We start from the raw sequence: 22,853 nt of genomic DNA, 5'->3' as shown, positions 1-22,853 counted from the left end.
TTGGTGTATGTTTACAGTATTTTCCCTTGGATCTGTATAGGAAGTGAATCAGGCACCATTTGGCCATCTTATGGAGTACGATGTAGACAAAAATATAACATTAATATGTAGTCATTCTAATTATACTGAAGAATCTATGAAATGAATAGACCTGTCAGGCACATTTTTTGAGACCACACTGCATGCAAAGCACTGAAATGACGATAAAGACGGTATGAACACATTGTTGCTTCACCTTTCTTTGCCTGAAATTTTACAAGTCACCAAGAAAAAATATTTTTTACCTCAGCACAATGTTAACTTACATTAAGAAAACCTATCTACCATTTAAAGGCTAAAGCTCCTTGTCATACACGTCTACAATATGACATTTTGTAGAATGCGAGTTGATACTATAAAAGCAACAATTCCAGATCAAAACTATTACTACTATATTCAAGCTTCATTCCTCTGGAAATGAGCTTCATCTGCATAATCTTTGCATGTTAAAGGACATTAAGTTAAAACAAACAAAAAACCCGTACTGTCTGAAAAACAAGGGAGAATACTACAGGCAGAACAACTGGCTCTACTTCTGCAAATTAAGCAAAATTAGGCAAAAAAAGAAAGGAAGCAAGCAAAGGGAAGGAACTCCAGAGCTATTTGCAGCAGTGGTCCCTCCAAAGTTCTAGGAGCTTCCCCTTGAGCTTAAGAAGGGCAAAGGAGAGAAGTCAGCTCTCCTTCTGGGCAGAAGCCCAGATACTCTTTACAACTTGCAATATTTATTGAATTCAGTGGAAGATGTCTGGGAGATCTGGATTCGGTGAGAATGTCTGGGCGAAGGGAGTGGCATTTGCTTTCCTCAGTCTGGAGCCTTCAGAACTGTACCAGAGTTCTCAAAACCCCTTAGTTATCTTACAGAAGAGCTCTGAGCATCCTCCCCACGCACACACCTGCAGGGCCGGGCAGCGCCTCCCTCTCCCTCCACTGTCCTCAGGGCTGGACCAAGGTCCAGTGGCCGGCGCACCGTTAGTCCAAGGGCCACCCTGGCCCCGGCGGACGCCACCCGGGCAAGCCCCAACAGAACGCCGCTGTCCCGGGCTCCGCGTCCTGGAGCCCCGCAGCGGCGGCGACTGCGCGGCTGGACACCGGCACCAGCAGGATGCGCATTAGAATAAAAACTTGGGCGAGCGCTCTCGCCCTCGCGCCGACGTGGAGGCACGGCCCCAGAAGCGGGCTTCGGGAACCGCCGGCCCGTCCCGCCCCTCCTCGCGGCCGTGGGGGCAGCGGTTCTCACCTGTCCTCCGAGACACTGATGACACCCTCCTCCTTGGGCACGATCACGGCCATGTTCACCACCTCCTGAGAGCCCTCGACCCGCTGCAGCAGGATCGGCTTGCGGGTCAGCGGCTTGGGCTGGATCTCTGCCGCCATCGGAGGAGGGGGCGCGCCGGGGGCGCCGCCGCCAACTGCGCCGCGGGGTTGGGCTGAGAAGACCGCTCGAGCGCGGGCACCAGCCGAGACACGGACTCTGTTTGGCCGGAGCGGGCCGCCGGGGACCCGCGATCATAGCCTGGCCGCCTCCCCCGGGAACGACTCCGCGCTCCCGGCTTCGGGCTACGAAACCGCCACGACCGGCGCTGCAACCCGGCGCCACCACCGGAGGGAGGGGGCGGAGAGTCGGGGGGCGGGGCCGACGGGGGCGGGGCCTGCCGCAGGGGGTGGCCGCTGGTGGGCGCGAGGGCGGCTGCACTTCCGGGAAGGTGGTGGAGGAGGAGGAGGAGGAGGGGAAACTGACAAAGGGGGCGGGGCGCTGGCGGCCCAATGCGCGTGCGCCGCCAGTCCACTAGGGCCGTTTCCGCCCCGCTCCTAGGCCATTCCCGTAGCTTCACCGCACTGCCTCTAGAGCGCATGCGCCTTCCGTCACCCGCTGTCCCCGGGTCGCCTTCCACACCCAGTGTTTAGTGCCCTCCCTCTTTCATCTCCCGTGAACGCGCGCGTACACACTTCTGGGAACGCGCTTGCGGTGTCCCGCCCACCGCAAAATCCCTGAAAAGGGGGCGTTGGTGGGGCGGGGAAAAGCTAGCTTGGGCGAGGCCGGAAAGAAACGAATCCCGCAGGAAGGAAAGAAGCTGAACATGTTGGCGGGAGATTGGGCATGCGCACGAGTTATCTGTCCCTCGCGGGGCTGGGGCCTGACCACCGAGCATGCTTAGCTGCTCCCAACACGCATCTGCCCCGGGCCGCCGAGTGGTACCCTGTGGACTCCTGGGAGTAGTAGTTCTTCAGAGCTTCCTTTCCCTTGTCCTGAGATGACCTATCGCCTACTTATCGTTCCTGGCCTGGGGAGCTGGTGGCCTCCGAGTCGCCCCCTGCACCGTCCTCTAAGACAGAGAACTAAAGGGCAGCCCTCGGCGGAGCGGACTGTCGCCGCATTCCTGCCACTGCCGGTAACAGTGGAGCGCCAGGAGTGGGGGAAGAAAAGATCTCATGCAAGCATCTTCGAGGGAGCTTAGAGATGACCTGTGTTGTCAACCTCCTCGTTTTCTTAGATGGCCAAGTTACTAGCCCACAGTTAAACTGTAGCTTCAAGTTAGGGCTGTAGCACCAAGTTAGGGCTCTAGCACCCCCCAGACTTGAACTCAGGCACTCATGCTCCTGGGTCCTTCTTCCCATTTCCCAGTAATCCTTCCTTTCTAGCTTGCCCTGGAGACCATGGATAGAGTTATTGTGATGACTGAATGAATGTCAGTTGCTTGGCATAGGGCCTGGCTTGTGGGGTTGTTGGTTATGTGATAACCCCATTAGCCCTCCCACAGTTACCAATCCGGGTGAGGAATGGTCTTGGTCTATGTGGTGTGACTGGGCTGGCAAGGGCTCTGGAGGGGAGAAAAATAATACGCCAGAGCTGGACAAAGAATGGGATGGGCCTTGTAGAAATGCCTGTCTTATATGGCAAGTTTTGGCACAGCCAAGGTGATAGGTCATCTGTCTCTTTACCACCTGTTTACCACCTCCCATCTTCATAGAAATTCTGTAAGGCACTTGAAAGGGAGGTTGAGGTATTTTCCAGCTTTGCAACCTAGAACAAGGCATTCCACTTCTCTGAGCCTCTAGTTGACCATCTACTAAATGTAGGATAATAAAACCTACCTTGGGTGGTTGTTTTTAGACTTACAAATGACTGATTATTTTAATATTAATTTTTATTTATTTGGCTGCACAGGGTTTTAGTTGTGGCACAAGGTACGTTTTTAGTTGCGACGTGGGATCTAGTTCCCCAAACAGGGATCGGACCCAGACCCCCTGCATTGGAGTGCAGAGTCTTCCTCACTGGACTATCAGAGAGGTCCCACAAATGACAGATTTTTAAGTGCGTTCATACACGATAGGTTCTTTAAGTTTCCAAGAATTAGGACATGGACATATTTAAGGGACATTATTCAGCCTGCCGCAGTGGTTTTAAATACCATCCATATGCTCCTGACTCCAGTAATAATCTCTACCCAGAACACATTTCTGAACTCACATATCTAATGCTAGTCTACATTGTCACTTAACTGTTTAATAGGTGTTCCAAACATTCCCAACAGTAGCTTTAAATCTACTGCATCTTTCACGCAGTTGTTCGAAACTAAGATCCTAGGAGTCATCCTTAATCCTTTTCTTTTTCTCACAGTTCTATCCAGACCATTAACAAGCGCTATCAGCTCCACCTCCAAAATGTATCTTGAATTTTCCAATTTATATCATCTCCACCCTAGGTCACCATAATCTCTGGCCTCTACTGCCACATGTAGCCTAACTGCTTTCTCTATTTCTTCTTTTGAACCCATACAATCCATCTTGATCACAATAGCCAGAAGGATTTTGTTTTAAAATATAAACCAGATCAGTTCCTCCTTTTCTTCAAACACATCAATGCCTTACCATTGCGCTTACAATGAAATTACTCTCCAAGCTCACCTCTTCTGCTCAGTAGTTTCCAAGCCCTGGTTTGGAAATCCCCAGAAACACCAACCTCCTTCCTCCTGGTGGCCTTTGCACCAACGGTGTTCACCTTTCAGCTATTTTCTTCTCACCACTGAGGCTTCAGCTCCAATGTTAGCTCCTTAAACAGTCTTACACTCCCAAATGAACCCTACCTCTTCATAGCACTCACGGGCATATCACCTGGGTTTATTTTCTTCACAGTACTTACTTCTACCCAAAATAATCGTGTGTTTCTTATTGGTTTTTTAGTTTTCCTCTTCTAGAAGAGAAACACTGGGAAAGGAGAGAACTGTCTGCTTGCTAATCATTGTATTCCTTTTAGAATAGTACCTGGCACATCAGGAAGCATGTTGTGAAGTAGTCATTAAATATTGTAAGATCCTATTTATATGAAATGCCCAGAATAGGCAAACCCAGAAAGCTGATTAGTAATTGCTAGTAGTGTGGGGGGAGATGGGGGGGAAAGAAGGAAGGGGGACTGATTTTGATGGCTAAGGAATGTTCAAAGATTTCTTTTACAGGTAATAAAAATGTTTTAAAATTAATTATCATAGTGATTGCACAAATTTGTGGATTTTCTAAAAGTCACTGAATTGTACACTTTAAAATGGTAAATTTTATGCTATGTGAATTACAGTTGTCTATTATCCAATATTACTTTTGATGAATTGCTGACAGATTTATGATGCTTTCATGGGTTTTATTGAAAGCAAAATATTGGAAACCACCTGACTTGTGAAAATAATTTTTGCACAATTATTAAAATATACCAAAACTTATTATATAACTGCTATTTATCTGTTATTTTATCACGTAAAGGCATTTTGTTTAACCATATATACTAAAAAAGAATTGGGAACTTTTAAATGTTTTAAATTGAGTATATATTTACTAATACAATTTTTTTATAAAGTGCTTTTATCTCATCCCATGCTTACATATAATTTTCTCCAACTCTGAGAATAGCAGATTTTTATAGAAGAAGATCACCATGTAGCCTAGTTATCAAAATCCTGTTGTCAGATGAATCAGGGAAATTTGCTTACTTTCTGTCAGAGAAAATTTTTACTTCATTTTTCCATTCAAATAAATAATTATCAATAAGCATTTTGAGGAAAATTATAAAAACAAAATGAAATATATCTTGTAAGACAGATTATTAGCTGTAATTGAGTTCAATATCATATGAGATAAAACCTCACACCTGTCAGAATGGTTATTATCAAAAATACAACAGATAACAAGTGTTGGCAAGGATGCATAATCCTTGTGCACTTATGGTGGAAATGCAAATTGATGCAGCCACTGTGAAAAACAGTATGAAGTTTCTTCAGAAACAAAAATAAGGGACTTCCCTGGTGGTCCAGTGGCTAAGACTCTGTGCTCCCAATGCAGGGGCCGTGGGTTCAATCCCTGGTCAGGGAACTAGATCCCATATGCTTCAACGAATACCTGGTGCAGTCAAATAAATAAATAATTTAAAAAAATAAATAAATTGCTAAAAGCCAGAACTGTTTAAAAAGTTAATTAAAAAATAAAAAAATTTGAAAAAATAAAACTACTACATGATCCAACAATTTCACCTCGATATTTTTCTGAAGAAAATAAAAACATTAATTCAAAAAGACATATGCATTGCTGTGGTATACTTTATAGAATCCAAAACATGTTAAGATAAGTCAAAATATCCTTGTTTCTTCTCTCTGATCAGGAATACTTATAAGGAAGACCGGAAAGATCTCTGGGTTAAGTTGCCTTATTGACCATTAAAGTTTCCTCCAGGAAATCGGAGCGTGGATGAAATGGGTGAAGGGAGTCAAAAATGTACAAACTTTCAGTTATAAAATAAACAAGTCCTAGTGTGTATGTAGTGTACAGCATAATAGCTATAGTTAGTAATACTGAATTCCATGTTTAAAGTTGCCAAGAGAGTTGATCTTAAAAGTTCTTATCCCAGGGGAAAAATGGGGTTGTAACTGTGTGTGGTGGTGGATGACAACTGGACTTGGGGTGATCATGTCACAATATATACAAGTATTGAATCATGATATTCTACACCTGAAAATAATATGTCAATTATATCTCAGTACAAAAGTTTTTCCTGAAATCAATATTTTGTAGTATCTTTCTGTTGCTGTTTTCAACTCCATGCAAAGCAAGTGGCTCAGCGTTGAAGAATCCACCTACCAATGCAGGAGACGCAGCCTCGATCCCTGGGTCGGGAAAATCCCATGGAGAAGGAAATAACAATCCACTCCACTATTCTTGCCTGGGAAATCCCAAGGACAGAGAAATAGGGTAGGCTACAGTCTATGGGCTCGCAAAAGAGTTGGACATGACTTAGTGATTAAACAACAACAACAAAGTTTATGAAATGGAGGACATCTGATATAAATGCAGGCACATCCCCAGGAAAATTGGTTTTAGACAAAAGCACCTATAAAAGTTGAAGATGTCTGTGTACCACTTGACAAGTTTTCACAGAGTTCCACAGGCGACAGTTTGGATATCACTGATCTAGGAAACAGAAAGGGGGCTGCCACTCCAGCAGGGCATGGAGCTTTTCAGTTCAGTTCAATCACTCAGTCACGTCCGACTCTGCGACCCCATGGACTGCAGCACACCAGGCTTCCCTGTCCTTCACCAACCCCCAGAACTTGTTCAAACTCATGTCCATTGAGTCAGTGATGCCATCCAACCATCTCATCCTCTGTCGTCCCCTTCTCCTCCAGCCTTCAGTCTTTCCCAGCATCAGGGTCTTTTCCAATGAGTCAGTTCTTCGCATCAGGTGGCCAAAGTATTGGAGCTTCAGCTTCAGCATCAGCCCTTTCAATGAATATTCAGGACTGATTTCCTTTAGGTTTGACTGGTTTGATCTCCTTGCAGTCCAAGGGACTCTCAAGAGTCTTCTCCAACACCACAGTTCAAAAGCATCAATTCTTCTGCGCTCAGTTTTCTTTATAGTCCAACCCTCACATCCATACATGACTACTGGAAAAACCATAGCCTTGACTAGACGGACCTTTGTTGGCAAAGTAATGTCTCTGCTTTTTAATATGCTGTCTAGGTTGGTCATAGCTTTTCTTCCAAGGAGCAAGCGTCTTTTAATTTCATGGCTGCAGTCACCATCTGCAGTGATTTTGGAGCCCAAGAAAATAAAATCTGCCACTGTTTCCATTGTTTCCCCATCTATTTACCATGAAGCAATGGAACCAGATGCCGTGATCTTCGTTTTTTGAATGTTGAGTTTTAAGCTAACCTTTTCACTCTCCTCTTTCACTTTCATCAAGAGGCTCTTCAGTTCCTCTTCACTTTCTGCCATAGGGTGGTGTCATCTGCATATCTGAGGTTATTGATATTTCTCCCGGCAATCTTGATTCCAGCTTGTGCTTCATCCAGCCCAGCATTTCTCATGATGTACTCTGCATACAAGTTCAATAAGCAGGGTGACAATATACAGCCTTGACGTACTCCTTTCCCGATTTGGAATCAGTCCGTTGTTTCATGTTCAGTTCTAACTGTTACTTCTTGACCGTATACAGATTTCTCAGGAAGCAGGTAAAGTGGTCAGGTATTCCCATATCTTTAAGAATTTTCCACAGTTTATTGTGATCTACACAGTCAAAGGCTTTGGCGTAATCAATAAAGCAGAAATAGATGTTTTATTGGAACTCTCTTGCTTTTTCCATGATCCAATGGATATTTGCAATTTGATCTCTGGTTCCTCTGCATTTCCTAAAACCAGCTTGAACATCTGGAATTTCATGATTCATGTACTGTTGAAGCCTGGCTTGGAGAATTTTGAGCATTACGTTGCTAGCATGTGAGATAAGTGCAATTGTGTGGTAGTTTGAACATTCTTTGGCATTGCCCTTCTTTGGCATTGAAATGAAAACTGACCTTTTCCAGTTCTGTGGGCACTGCTGTTTTCCAATTTTCCTGACATATTGAGTGCAGCACTTTCACAGCATCATCTTAGGATTTGAAATAGCTCAACTAGAATTCCATCACCTCCACTAGCTTTGTTCATAGTGATGCTTCCTAAGGCCCCATTTGACTTTGCATTCCAGATGTCCGGCTTTAGGTGAGTGATCACACCATCATGGTTATCTGGGTCTTGAAGATCTTTTTTGTATAGTTCTGTGTATTCTTGCCACCTCTTCTTAATATCTTCTGCTTCTGTTAGGTCCATACCATTTCTGTCCTTTATTGTGCCCATCTTTGCATGAAATGTTTCCTTGGTATCTCTAATTCTCTTGAAGAGATCTCTAGTCTTTCCCACTCTATTGTTTTCCTCTATTTCTTTGCACTGATCGCTGAGGAAGGCTTTCTTATCTCTCCTTGCTATTCTTTGGAACTCTGCATTCAAATGGGTATATCTTTCCTTTTCTTCTTTGCCTTTCGCTTCTCCTCTTTTCTCAGCTATTTGTAAGGCCTCCTCAGACAACCATTTTGCCTTTTTCATTTCTTTTTCTTGGGGATGGTCTTGATCCCTGCCTCCTGTACAGTGTCACGAACCTCCATCGATAGTTCTTCGGGCACTCTATCAGATCGAATCCCTTGAATCTATTTGTCACTTCCACTGTATAATCATAAGGGATTTGATTTAGGTCATACCTGAATGGTCTAGTGGTTTTCCCTACTTTCTTCAATTTAAGTCTGAATTTAGCAATAAGGAGTTCAATGATCTGAGCCACAGTCAGCTCCCGGTCTTGTTTTTTGCTGACTGTATAGAGCTTCTCCATCTTTAACTATGAAGAATATAATCAACCTGATTTCAGTATTGACCATCTGGTGAACTTTTAGGAGAGGATTAAAAGAAAGGAATTAGGCTTAATAATTGGACCAATGCAACTTGTTTTGGACTGACTCCTCACTCTTGGATGGCCAATTACAGGAAACAAGGTCGTCCAGGAAAAAGGCTCAGAGAGGACTCAAAGCTTTTCTTAATAGTAAACAGCTTGGATTTTTCTGTTTCATCCTTAACAACATAGTCTGGCGATAGAAAGCTGGGCAGGTGTAAATAGTAAGAAATACATATATTGGTCTCTGCCCTGGTTTCTGACACAGAACTCTGAAGAGCCTTGTAATTTCCTAAGTGATAAGCACTAGGAGCATTTCTTGTTCTAATGAGTGCTGGTCACCAGAAAAAGTAAGCTATGTTTAAAACTTGCAGACACATCCCCTTCCTCACCCCATAACCCCCTCACGTCCATGAGAGGAGAGGGGCTGGAAGTGAAGTTAATAATTGCTCATGCCTTTGTGAGGAAAAGACCCTGATGCTAGAAAAGACTGAAGGCAAAAGGAGAAGAAGATGCAGAGGATAAGATAGATAGCATCACCAACTCAATGGAAATGAATTTGAGCAAACTCTGGGAGATTGTGAAGGACAGGGAAGCCTGGTGTGCTACAGTCCATGGGGTCTCAAAGAGTTGGACACGACTTAGTGACTGAACAACAACATGTGAGGAAGCCTCCATAAAATCCCAAGAGTAGAGGGGTTCAGTGAGCTTCCAGGCTGGTGGACACAGTCACACCAGGAGGGTGATGGATCTCCATCACCACAGGGTCAGAAGCTCCTGCACTTAGCACCCTCCCAGACCTCAGCCTATGCATCTCTTCATCCGGCTGTTCATCTGTATCCTTTATCAGATCCTTTAATAAAATAGTAAATGTGTTTCCCTGAGTTCTGTGGGCCCATCCAGCAAACCCCTTGAATTAGAGGAGGGGTGGTGGGAACCTCTGGTTTACAGCCAAAGTGGACAGAAGTTGAGGGGGGCGCTGGGGACTTACTATTTGCAATGGGCATCTGAAGCAGTCTCATGGGACTGAGTCCTTAACCTGTGGGAACTGGTGCTATAGATCCTAGCACAATGGAGTTAAAATATAGGATACCCAGTGGGGGTCAGAGAATTGCTTAATGGGAGACTAACCCCACATAGCTGGTGTCAGAAGTGTGCATGTGGAAGTCGTGTGAGAATTACAGAAGAAACACAAGAAAAGAACTGGGCTTTCACTAATGCAGCAGAGATCTGGGCATCCGGCCTCATCTGATGAAAGACACGCAGAGGTCTAGGATACTGCTCTGAGAGGCAGTCAGTAAGTAGCTGGGGCACCCACCTCCAGGCCTGGGTTCAAGAGCAGGGCATTCAAATCTACAGCAACAACTTAGAAAAGCAACGCAGGGTCTGGATCTGAAGGGCTGGTGTTCTGAGCAGGAGGCCTAGATGGGGTCCGAGGTGTCAGAACTAGGGGGCAAGGTAGGAGGACAGCCACTTACAGTGTGTCCTTCAGCAAGTCACTGAATCTGCTGGAGCCCCGCTTTCTTCCTCTGTAACATGTGAATAATTACGGCCCCAAAGTCACAGGGTTGTTGTCAAACATGAATAAGATCATTCATTTGAGGGAAGAGGCCAGGGTCTGGCACAGGGCTGCTCTCAAGGAAGTGGGGGAAGCTGAGAAGGACTCGGAAGGGAACCACAGGGAGAACACAGGAATAGCAGGAAAGGGGTGGTGATGACAACTTGCTCTCAAAACAAAGGAGAAAGCTAATTCACAGAAGTGGATCATGAGGACTTCCCTGTTGGCCCAGTGACTAAGGCTCCACTCACAATGCAGGGGGCCCAGGTTCGATCCCTGGTCGGGGAATTAGATCCCACATGGTGCAGCTAAGACCTGGTGCAGCTAAATAAATAAAATTGTTTTAATTTTGATTTTTCAAATAAATCCATTTTTAAAAGAAAAAAAGAACTGGGTCTCAAGTCAGGGCCACATCATCTTTCAGCAGAAGTTCCAACTTTTCAAAAGATAAAAATCTGAGACTAGAGAGTCCACCTTTATTAGAAGATCGTTGTCTAGCATTCATTATTTTGAACTGTGAACTTTCTTGCTGACTCAGTTATGCATTGGTGGGTTTTTGGCAGGCTCACAAAATCCCTACGGTGCAAAACTCACAGTCCCCTGGCATAGGGCTTCCATACAGATGATGCTTCTCCAGAAGTATATCTTTTCAATGACATCCAGAACATCAGATAAACATCCCTCTTTCCTTGTTTTCTTCCTCCCTTCCCCATTCCCTTCCCAACAGCAGGCACTAGGACCCCCGCAGCAAGGGCTTTTTTTTTTTTTTTGCTCCTAAAACCCAGTTGCACTGGAGTTCCTTGGGAACTTTTTGAAAGTTCCTGAACTATCCCTGAATGGCTGAATTTGATTTCCTGGGAGCTTCATCTGAGAATCTGAATTTTTATAAAGCGTTTCAGGTGATTCTAATGCAGATGGCCCTCAATGACTAGAGTAATCTGGAAAACACAGACTTGGGAATCCGATGGAAGGGCGCAGGAAAAGTGATCCAAGATATAGAGCGCTGGGATCTCCCATGGCTTTAACATTTCTCAGAGTGAAAGACTAGCCAGCCTGCTTGCTCTTCAACTGGTAGCATCTTGCATTTCTGATCAGTCCAGTTCTTTGTGTGTGTGTGTGTGTGTGTGTGTGTGTGTGTGCGTATGTGTGTGTGGCCCATTGAATAACAGAACACAGGCTGTGACTTTTTCCCTACTCACCTGTGCTGGAAGCTAGCAAAGGCTTCTGCAAGGCTTCTTCCTTAATCTTCCTCTTCAATCCTCCCTGCTCTTCTCTAACGCAGGCAAGCTTGGGCTAACAACAGTTTTCGTGTACCCAAAGGGCTGAAGTAAAGGCTCATGTTATCTAATTTATATCTGATTTTATATTTTATTAAATTTTATCTAATTATATCTATTTATATCTAATCTATTAATATATACCTGTATCATCTAACTGCTCTTCCCTGGTGGCTCAGATGGTAAAGAATCTGCCTGCAATGCAGGAGACCTGGGTTCAGTCCCTGGGTCGGGAAGATCCCCTGGAGAAGGGCATGGCAACCCACTCCACTATTCTTGCCTGGAGAATTCCATGGACAGAGGACCCTGGTGGGCTACAGGACATGGGGTCACAAAGAGTCGGACACGACTGAGCGACTAACACTCACTACTCACTTTTGTCATCTAACTATATGTTTTTAATAGACTTTAGTTTTAGAGCAATTTTAAGTTCACAGCAAAATTGAGCAAGAAGTACAGAGATTTTCCATAGGTCCTCCATCCCCACATATGTACAGCCTACTTTCACTACTAACATCCCCCACTCCGGCGGTACTTTTGTTAAAACTGATGAACTGACACTGACACCTCATTATCACTCAAAGTCCATGATTTAACTTAGGATTCTCTTTTAGTGTGGTACATTCTGTGGGTTTGGACAAATGTATAATGATATGTATCCATCATTATAGTATCATACAGAATAGTTTCACTGTCCTAAATATTACCTGTGCTCTGCCTATTCACTCTCCCCACGCCCCTAACTTCTGGCAACCACTAAACTTTTTATTGCCTCCATAGTTTTGCTTTTTCCAGAATGCCTTATACTTGAAATCATACAGTATACACACTTTTCAGGTTGGCTTCTTTCACTTAGCCTTCTCCCCTTTCACTTAGTAATATGCTTTTTTTAAGTTCCTTCTTGTCTTTTCACGTCATGATGGCTCATTTCTTTTTAGCACTCAATAATATTCTATTGTCTGAATGTACCATTCACCTACTGAATCTTGGTTTGGCACCTGCTGATCATTGCTTGGCAACGATCAATAAAGCTGCTGTAAACATCTATGTTCAGGTTTTTGGGTGGGCATAAGTTTTCAACTTCTTTGGCTAAATGCTAAGAAGCCAGGTTGCTGGATTATGTGGTAAAAGTATGTTATTGTTGTAAAACACTGCCCAGCTCTCTTCCAAAGTGGCTGTACCATTTTGATTTCCTGCCAGCAATAAACAAGAATTAGGTTCATCTATATCTCAGAGGAAAACCAACTCTTCTGGAGTTTTCTACAGAGGAACTACGAGGACAGAATAGAAAGAGGTGGAAGTGGGAAACAACCATAGGGAAATGGTGATGGTTAGGGTGAAATAGTGAGAGAAAGAGAAGGGGGAAGAGAGTGTATGTTTCTGTACCCTCTTGGCTTTCTCTTTACTAGTAACCTTGATGCCATCACAGACCACCCTTACACCAGCCCTGACCTGGGCTGAAGTGAGAAGCAGAGACTGACCAGTGAACTTGCTCCTTATGAGACCAAGAGCAGAGGAACCCCCAAGTGCATCTGGTCAAGAAGAAGTGAGGCTACTATTCCTAGAACAGGGTGGGTCTCAACAAATTAGCGACTGAAAGCAGAAATGAGTCTATAACATCCTCAGCTTGTCATTCGAGAGTCTTAAGTCTATCAGAGTCCTCTGATTAGCTCAAGAGAAACTCAAGCTCACAAGTCCTTAGACATTATCGTCCTTTATTCTTTCTTCCAGCAAATATTTGTTCAGTGCCTGCTCTAAGCCAGGTTCTGGGTGTGATTAACTCCCTTGTGAAGTCAAGGGCAGAACTCGATTTCGTTCATATCTTGCTTTTGTCATTAGAGGGCTGCTGGTTCTAGAGTCCAGTGAGCAAGCAGAGAAGAGGAGTTGATGTGATAAGATTTTGGCTTAAAAATAAAGGTCAGGACTATGCTCAGGTTCTGGTCCACAGGTAGGCAGTCAGTTTGCTATAAATCTCCTGCATCAAATAATGTTTACAAGAATGTATGCAGGAATTAAATGGGAGCTTTGGAGATTAAACGTTGCTCATAGGAAATAGTGAAAAGGGGGAGGGGGTGAAATTTATTGCCATTTGGACAAAAAGGTTTATTCATCTGGAAGGAATAGTCTCTAACTCTCACACATAACTACAGTTTATGGCATGGACATTTTATACGTTACGGCAACTTTGATGGGGGATTACACAGTTTTCTATAAATGCCTGAGTTTGGTTCCATTTTCCATCTAAAATTATACACGAGAGAAAGATAAATGATTCTGTTAACATAGAATGAGATCATCGGGGACTTTCCTGGTGGTCCAGGGGATAAGAATCTGCACTCCCACTGTAGGGGGCACAGGTTCAATCCCTAGTCAGGGAATCAAGATCCCATATGCCACGCTGTGCAGCCAAAAAAAAAAAAAGAATTAGATCAATTTTGTCCTCAAAGACCGTGACAGAAGATCTGTGGTCAATGACCAAAAATTCTAGAATCTGGGCAGAATGGCATCTGAAAGTCTGTATATATCTGATCACTCTTTTTAAAACTCATAAGCTTAAGTAGCAACACAACACAGCTGTCTTAGATGTGGACCACTGTTATTGCTTAGGCCTCAGTGACTTGGTTTTAAGAAAAGCACTTCTTCTCAGAATTTATACTACACGCCATCCCCTCCTTCCGCCCCCTCCAGTTTTTATTATTTCCTTGGCATGTGGGATTTTAGTTCTCTGACCAGGAATCAAACCAGTGCCCTTTGAATTGGAAGCACAGAGTCTTAACTACTGGACCACCAGGGAAGTCCCTACTACAAGTCCTTTTTAAGCATAGACTCACTTTTCCTCTCATATTGTACTGTCCCTCGTACCAAGCACAGTGCTGGGCATGAAGAAGAAGCTCAGTAATGACAAGCAAGCAGAAAGATTAAATCTTAATATCTTTTCAGAATAGTTTAAAGTGAAATGGAGCAGAATCACATACCTGTATGTCTCCTATCAATAGAATTCACTTGGCAGTTAATGCTGGAGGCCAACAAGATTGGGACAAATATTTGTTACCAAAGATCCCTCCTCTTGAGTAAAACTGGTTATGATCAGTTTAATTTCCCTCAAGAGAAGAGATACCATGGGAAAAGGGCTTTTGTGCCAATTGACTCAACATTTTTCTTTCTTCAACTGCCATTCTGTCTCTAAGGAGAAAAAAGCAGAAACAAAAAACTCAAGCAACGAAAACATTAACAAATAAATAAGAAGAGTTCAGAGGGAATGTGGAACAAACTAGAAGTTCTATCAAGAAACAGAAGGAGGCCAGCATGTTACTGACAGACAAAACAGTATGATCCAAACTTTGATCTCCTACATTCAATCCCTGAAGAATTTTATGGGTGTCTAAAATACGCAGCCTTACTTCCAGGGAATACAATCCTGAAGAATTTACATATTATCGTATGTTCACAGATTAAGTATTTTTTTTAAAAAATCTGATTCTCTTTTGAGATTCGTGCAAAAAGGAGCTATAACCTGAACCCTTGAATGGAATGATGAAGGAAGTGGTGGTGTGTCATGATTTCCTGTTCTCAAGGCCCCAGTCTTGCTCCCTCCAAGCCACACTTCTCATCACTGCTAGAGTAATCTTTCAAAAACCCACATCAGATCCTGTTGCTCCCTAACATGGCCTGAAACCTTTGAGAGCTTTCCATGTCTCTCAGATTGAAACAACAGTCATCATCTGGCCCATGCCTTCCTCTCCAGCCCATTCATACCCCATCTTCTACCCCCTCAAACCTCAAACGCAGTGACATTGCAATTGCTTGCTGCTCAAAAGGCAATAAAGAGGCCAGTTTGGTGGAGAGGAAAGTTTGCTTTGTTTTGGATGTCAGCATTGTCCAGAGGCTGACTCTCCCTACCTACAGTCAGGAGGCAAGAGCTTTTATAGACAGAGGGAGGCAGCCACACGCAAAAACAGCACAGTCAGCTCTGACAGTCATCTTGAAATTGGTCATTGGTGGTCTGACCAGCATCACAGTGACTGTTTTAGGTACAGTTAGTCTTCAGTTCCAGCATTGGTTTGTTTCCATTTTTTTGAGGTCAGTTCTCAGAATTGTGGCAGCTTATGTCATGGCTACGTAAGTCGGGTCATCATGGAGTTAACTTCCTCCACCTGGTGGGTTTTTCAGTGTCTATGAGACAGCTCACAGGATATGGCTCAGAGTATTATCTATAGCCCTGGAAAAGGAACTAAAGGTCCTTGTTTATGCTTAATAACTAAACTATTATTGCTTGGTCTCCTTGACTGTTTTCCTTTGTTTTTGCATTTTCTCATTTCCTTGATTAACTTATTCTTTGGCTAAAGTTTTTCCACACACAAAAGTCAGGCCGAGCGCATGGGAGGAAAGGACCATAAGGTCTTGCTCTGTTTCAATATGAAAGCTATTCAGGAACCAGGCAAGAGGTTTTCCTATACAAACTTCAGACTTGTCCCCAGGCCAACCAGGTTCCCTAAATGCATGTGGTGCTCCATGTTTATACGACCTCTATTATTCCAAACTGGAATGGAGGGACAAGCTCTAAATATCAGTACTATTTCCTTTCCCCTCCCAGCTCCCAGAAAAAAACATATCACCTGTACCTTTCCTCAATTTAACAGTATCTGAGGGTGGAGCAAAGAACGTTTCCAAAAGCTGAAATAAAATTGTTAGCATTATTAGCCATTTTGTAGCACACTTACTTAAGGTTGGGCACAGTATACATAGCTGAGAAACATAAGACAATGGGGAAATGTTAGGGAGGCTAATAATGAATTAGCCAACAAGAAGTGCTCTGCAAATGATAATATTGATTATAGTAACGCAACTCTCCTGGAGAGCCCCAAGATTCAATAAAAGGACAGTCCCAGCGTTCGATGCTAGTATCTGTCATCAGAGTCACAAAAGCAGCAGAAGACAGGCTGTCTGACCTTAGCAGAGTCACACATCAATGGAATAGCTAGAGACTATTAATAAGGATAGGCTAGGGCAAGATAAATTATACTTCTGTGCTGGCACTATAGCAACATTATTTGACTGATTACCCAGTGATCAGTGTGGAATGATATTAATCAGGAAAGGTTCTCGAAGGGGTGAGTCACAGATTTTTAAACAAGTGGTTGACGTGATGTGGATGGTACTCAAAAAATATTATCTTAGCAACTGCGTGGAGAATGAACCGAGATGAGGGATCACAAAGCAGGGAGATCAGGCAGGAGGCGGTAATGCAAACGAGGTGATGGGAGCGTGGACCGCTGTGTGGGCTGTGAAACTGAGCTGGGATGCTTTAGAAAAGGCAGTGCAGAGGACTGCATCACACTCTGGGGTTTGCAAACAAGCTGACTCAGGCTCCAAGCCTGGCTCCCCCACTGACTAGCTGAATTGCTTGACTAACCCACCTGCTCTAAGTCTATTCCCTCATCCACAAATTGCACTTAAGAGTGTGTATCATTTTTGCTGTGTTTGCTGTTGTTGTTTAGTTGCTAAGTCATATCTGACTCTTTGTAACCCCATGAACTCTAACCTGCCAGGCTCCTCTGTCCATGGGATTCTCCAGGCAAGAATATTCAAGTGGGTTGCCATTTCCTTCCCCAGGGGATCTTCCTGACCCAGGGATTGAACTCTCATCTCCTCCATTGGCAAGCATGTTCTTTACCACTGAGCCACCAGGGAAGCCCAAATTATCTAAACATCCTTCCTAATTTGAATGAATCCTAATGGGAGTGGGAAGCCACGAAAGGGAAGCTGTTTCTCAGACTCCGAACAGAGCCAGTAGATGCTCTCCCTCCTCTCTGTGGTGGTGGGGGCAGGGAGTGTAGTGATGCAAAGGCACTATGGTCAATTTGAGAATCTTTGGGGCCGCTGTGGTGAACTTAGCATCCAGAGGCATGGCAGGGCATGTGCTGGGAATTGTTGCTGAGGTTGGAGCCCAGCTTTGTGCTATGCTTCTTCCCTTGGCTCATCCCTGAACCTAGTCCTCCTCCTTCCTATAAATTCTGTGCGTTGCCTGATAACTTTCCAGTAAATTCCTTTTTCTGCTTAAGACAACTGTTGTCTGCTACCAAGAACACTAAAATATGACTTCACAGGGCTATTTGAAGGTGAATAAGAGGGTTTATACAAAGCCTTTATCATTTATCCTTTATCCTTACCTGTCACAGGTAAATGCATACTAAATGGTTGATCCAAGCAAAAAACAAAGAATGCATTTGTGACAGAATAGTTATAGACTTCGATGACTAATTAGATGTGTCAGAAGAGTAAAAAGGAAGAATGGGGAAGATAACACTAAGTTTACAAATCCGCCTTCCACATCCCTATTCCGCCTCTGACAAGACTATAGAAGCCAAGAGAAGTGACCTGCTTCAAACGGGTTAGACAGTAAAGGCAAAGTACTGAACTAGCCTGTCGGCTGAGAACATGGTGTTTTACTGACAGGACAAAGTATAAACTTGTTTGCCCAGCACACCAGACACTTTGTAACCCTGTTTGGACCTGCCTTTCCAGACCTGATGCTTGCCACTCCCAGAAAAGCACCTGCCACAGAGTCAGAACAAGTGGGTTGGTGTCTAATAATGCACCATGTTATTCTGAGCTTCATTGCCTTTGCCCACTGTATTTGTGCTGCCTGGAACGTCTTTCTCAACCTCCCTCAACTTCAATGCCTCATTTAAGACTTGGGTTACAGATTTCCTCTTCCACGAAGCCCTTCCTAACTCGTTCCAAGCAGAATTACTTGCTCTGGCCTCTGGGCTCCCACAGAATTCTGTTCCTGCCTCCCTGATAGCATGGATCACATTTTATGCTGATGTTCTCGTCAATGTTCTCTTCAAGTCTCTCTCTTTCATTGCCCTGTGTGGTCCCAGACACCTGGGATGGTGGTTTGATCATCACTGCATCCCCACTGCCTGATGCCATGTGGTCAGTAGACAGTACCTGAAGTATACAAAGAACTTGGTTAGAAATAAAAGGGGTTGCTTGTGAGAGAATGAACCTGATTTGATAACTGATGTCAAAAATGTTAGGCTTGTTTGTTATTTGTTCATGTATCATGTAATAATCATTGCCCTTTAACTTCAAGCTCCTGAAGAGCAGAGCTCTGTTTTAATTCACTTTGTACCAACAGGTGCAGTAAAGGAATTGGAAGCCCTTCTGGAGAGCTGCTTGGATGTAACCAAAGTGATGTTGTAGATGAGCCGAAGAAGCCAAGATTGGAGATCTTGGGCTGCAAGAGGGCCAAGCCAGAAGACTTGGTTAGGTTTTTCCATAGACTCTCTCCAGCTCTGATCCCCAGGATTCAACCAAACCACCTTTCCCAAATAGGCTCTCCTGGTGAAAATAAAAATTTCCCTCTGTATTTCCTCAAGTTAGTCATAAGTATTGGGTGGCAGAGGAACGTAGCCATGATGCCAAAATTTAGTTTTATCTTCCATTGCCCTCAGAAAGTATTCTTTTTGATTTTACTAAAAAGATTTTAGAAATTTCATTTTTATATTATTTTTGAATAGATAACGCATTGTTGTGATCCAAAATTCAAGACTATACAGTGTAAAGTGTTCCCCCGCACCATGTACCCCAGTCATCCACCCTCTCCTCCCATGACTAACCAAAGCTATCTCTTTTTCAGGCATTCTTCTAGATATATTTATGTAGGTAAGGAAATATTTTTAATCTCCCACTGCCTTTTACATAAAAGTTAAAGTAATACACACAGTTCTGCATCTTGCTTTTTTCCACTAAATAAGATATTTTATACCTCTTCTCATGTCAGTGGCTATCTTTTTCCTATCTGTATAGTATTCCACCACTTGAGTGACCTATGATCTATTAAGCCAGTCTGCTATTAATGAACCTTCAGGTTTTTTCCTAATCCTTTCTATCTTATAAGCAATTCAGCAACTCTTCTTAGCCTCTCTTCATACTTCCTACCAGCCTTCCTTAGTCTCAAAAAAAAAAAAAGCTGTTTCTCTTAACTCACAGAGAAAACAGAGGCCATTTCATAGAGATTTTGTCAATTTCCTGCCTCCCCATTTCTATAATGTTTACTTTTGAGGTTTTTTTTTTAATCAAGTAGACTTGAAATAAAACATTTTAAACCTGAAAAAAAACAGTTTCCTGCCTCTCATTCATCTCATGCTTCAAACTCTATCAATACCAAACAGCAAATAGTTCTGAGAATCTGCATGTTCTGTCTTGTCTCTGTACCTTTGTATATGCCATTCCTACTCCCAGACTTGGTTGGTTTAGGAATCCTCTATTAACCTTTCAAATCCAAGTTTGGATGTCATACAAGAGGGAGCTAATCAGTTGCTGCCGCGTGGTATGTCTGTACCTTGCTCCTCTCCCTCCATCGTACTTATTATGCTGGTTTGAACTTTGTTTACAAGTCTGTGTTCCCAGAGGTCTGTGAGCACCTGGAGAGCTAATTCATATCAGGGTGTCCAGCACTTAGCACAGAGAGTCTGGTAATAGAAGTAACTCAATAAATATTTGTTGAATGAATGAATAAATAATGTGAAGAAGACGTAAGCATACTCTGTAATTACAAGTATTTGCAAAAGAGCAGAATGAGTCTTCCATCTGTATAGTGTAACAGAAATAGCACTGGACTAGACAACAGGAGAAATCTGGTTCAGGGGCTTTCTGGATGGTCCAGTGACTAAGACTCCGTGCTCCCAATGCAGGGGGCCTGGGTTCAATTCCTGGTCAGGGAGCAAGAGTCCATCTGCTGCAACCAAAGATCCCACATGCCACAGCTGAGAGTTTGGTGTAACCAAATTAATTAATTAATTATTTTTAAAAAAGAAATTTGGTCCATGGAAGCAGGAAACTCTTCGCACACATTCATTGCTATGTCCTCATTGCCTAGAAGAATGGCTGACTCTTGATTGGTGCTGAGAAATAATGAGGCTTTGTGTCATGTTTGTCTTTGAATCTGCCAATGACACCCTTTATTTCAAATTGTTTGCAGGGAGAAAGCTAGAATCAGAGTCCTGTAGCTTTTGAACTGAAAACAGAACCTACCTAATACTCTGTCGTAGGCAAGCTATCATAAGACCAGTTAATTTATTACCAGCTTAAGTTGAACAAATTCAATCAATTGACTTTTTCAAATTTATCTTATAGTTTAACACATTTCATATAGCCATGGGTTTTTCCAAGCTTAGCGAGAATAACATGCTTAATCTGGGAAACAAAATAAAACTTTATGGATAATCTTGGGGACAGGGTGGGCTCTTGGCTCCTCTTCTGCGGGCTCTAAAAAGAGCAATAATGTGACAATCAGAGACAGAGCCCCTAAGGATTGAAGCTGAAATAAGACCTTTACTCCACCTGGCCTGTCTTCTAACAGGGCTCTTTGTTCTTGCTCTCCTGCGGTCACCAGAATGCAAATATTCTCCTGTCCTCTCTTCCTTGTTTTACTGAACAGTAGTAACACACACATCAGTGTCAATTCTCCACCAGTATGAAAATGAGATTCTTTCATTCAAATGCTTCTGATCAAACATTTATTGTGACCCACAGATTGTTTTCAGACCAAGATTGAATCAAAGTTTCATATTTATAATTTTTCTTTCCACAGTGTTCAAGAAGTATGTGTTGATTGACTGAATGAATATTTGGCCACTAATTAGCTCTGTAACCTTGGGTAAATTTCATTTAACTTTTCTGTCCCTCATTATCCTCATGTATACAATTGAGTTTGATTGATGTATTTTTCAAATTAGTTTTAATAGTGTAGAGAGTCCCCTGGTGATCCAGTGGTTAAGACTCCACGCTTCCAATGTAGGGGGCTCGAGTTTGATCCCCGGCCAGGAAACTAAGATCCCACAGGCTGCGTGGTACGGCCAAAAGCAAACAAACAAAAATTACCCACCACGTGAAAAAAAATATTTTTAATAATTTGAACCCTTTCTAAGCAGAAGACAGTATATAGGACAGAAAAAAAGTGGAGGTACTCTGGATAAAATAGATTTGGGGACTCTAAGACTCCTGGCTTTGCCTCCTCCTTCCCCACCCTCATGTCTGCTCTGAGTCCAAGGGTTCCATGAGGCACACCTAAAAAATCCTCTGGACTAGATGAGTATATACACAACACTGGCTCCCAGACTGGTAAGGAAACTTTCTGTCAGATAGGTCCATAGTTTCCCAGTCTTAGGAATTAAATAAGATAGAGCTACCCAGACAAATGAAAATGTGAAGTTTTTTGCTTTGGATGGTATTATATCAACTCAGCCAATGTTAACTGATTATTTAATGCTGAGCAGAATTGGAAATTACATGTATTATTGATAAATTCACAAGGAACACGCCAACAGTGAACAATGAAAACTGTAACATAAATTACAACAAAGAACTTTCAGCAGATAAAATTTCTCAACATATTATAAAAATGAGTGGGGGTAATAAAAGGAATCCCTGGAGAGTGAAAAGGTTGAGACTCATGATAAATTCCATTTTCTTCCTTTTCATACATATAAAATGAGGCAGAGAAAGATGAAATGGCCTGCCTAAGCCCCCACAGCTTACTTAGTGGCAGAACACAGAACTTGCCATTTCTAGCCCACCATTGTTTCCTGACTGTGTTGCATTTGTATGTAAGGTTAGACTTCCACCTTCAAGTGTCTAGAATCTGCGGTCACACAGCTATGGAATGATAGAAAGTCCTCATTATTTCAGCATTCATTATCTGAATCCCTGAAGTTTGAAGCTATGAAGGAAAATCAAAATCATCATAACTTAGACATGTTTACTTATTAAGTCACTACTTATAAATACCCACCTTGGGACTGCCCCGGTGGTCCAGTAGGTAAGACGTCACCTTCCAATGTCGAGGGTGCAGGTTTGAACCCTGATCAGAGAGCTAAGATCCCACATGCCTTGGGGCCAAAAAAACCCCCAAAACATAAAAAATAGAAGCAATATTGTAACAAATTCAATGAAGACTTTAAAAATGGTCCACATAAGGACTTTCCTGGTGGTACAGTGGGTAAGAATATGCCTGCTAATGCAGGGGACGTGGGTTCGATCCCTGGTCCATGAAGATTCCACATGCTGTGGAGCAAATAAGCTCCTGCACCGCAACTACAGAGCCCGAGCTCTAGAGCCAGCGAGCCACAGCTATTAAGCCCATGTGCCACAACTACCGAAGCCTGTGCACGTAGAGCCCGTCCGTGCTCCATAGCAAGAGAAGCCACCACAATAAAAAGCCTGAGAACTACAATT

At 43.2% G+C, this 22,853-nt stretch overlaps 1 protein-coding gene across 15 annotated transcripts in view; it reads right to left on the bottom strand.

Moving 5' to 3' along the window:
• The window catches only part of WDFY2 (WD repeat and FYVE domain containing 2), a 185,605-nt gene extending 183,968 nt beyond the window's left edge, over nt 1-1,637 (bottom strand). For all 15 annotated transcript variants that reach the window (XR_014070602.1, XR_014070596.1, XR_014070605.1 and 12 more), the window contains exon 1: nt 1,277-1,637. Coding sequence is in view for 1 of the 15 variants with exons in the window: in XM_081547611.1 (XP_081403737.1) it covers nt 1,277-1,413 (137 nt within the window). In the remaining 14 variants the exon portion in view is untranslated. The remainder of the gene's footprint in view (nt 1-1,276) is intronic.
• Between the last annotated feature and the right edge of the window lie 21,216 nt (nt 1,638-22,853).

Source organism: Giraffa tippelskirchi, chromosome 12 (genome assembly GCF_054371585.1).
Source record: "Giraffa tippelskirchi isolate mGirTip1 chromosome 12, T2T-mGirTip1v1.2.pri, whole genome shotgun sequence".
NCBI lineage: Eukaryota > Metazoa > Chordata > Mammalia > Artiodactyla > Giraffidae > Giraffa > Giraffa tippelskirchi.
Note: the sequence above shows the minus strand (reverse complement) of the source record. Positions and strands in the feature narration are given on the sequence as shown.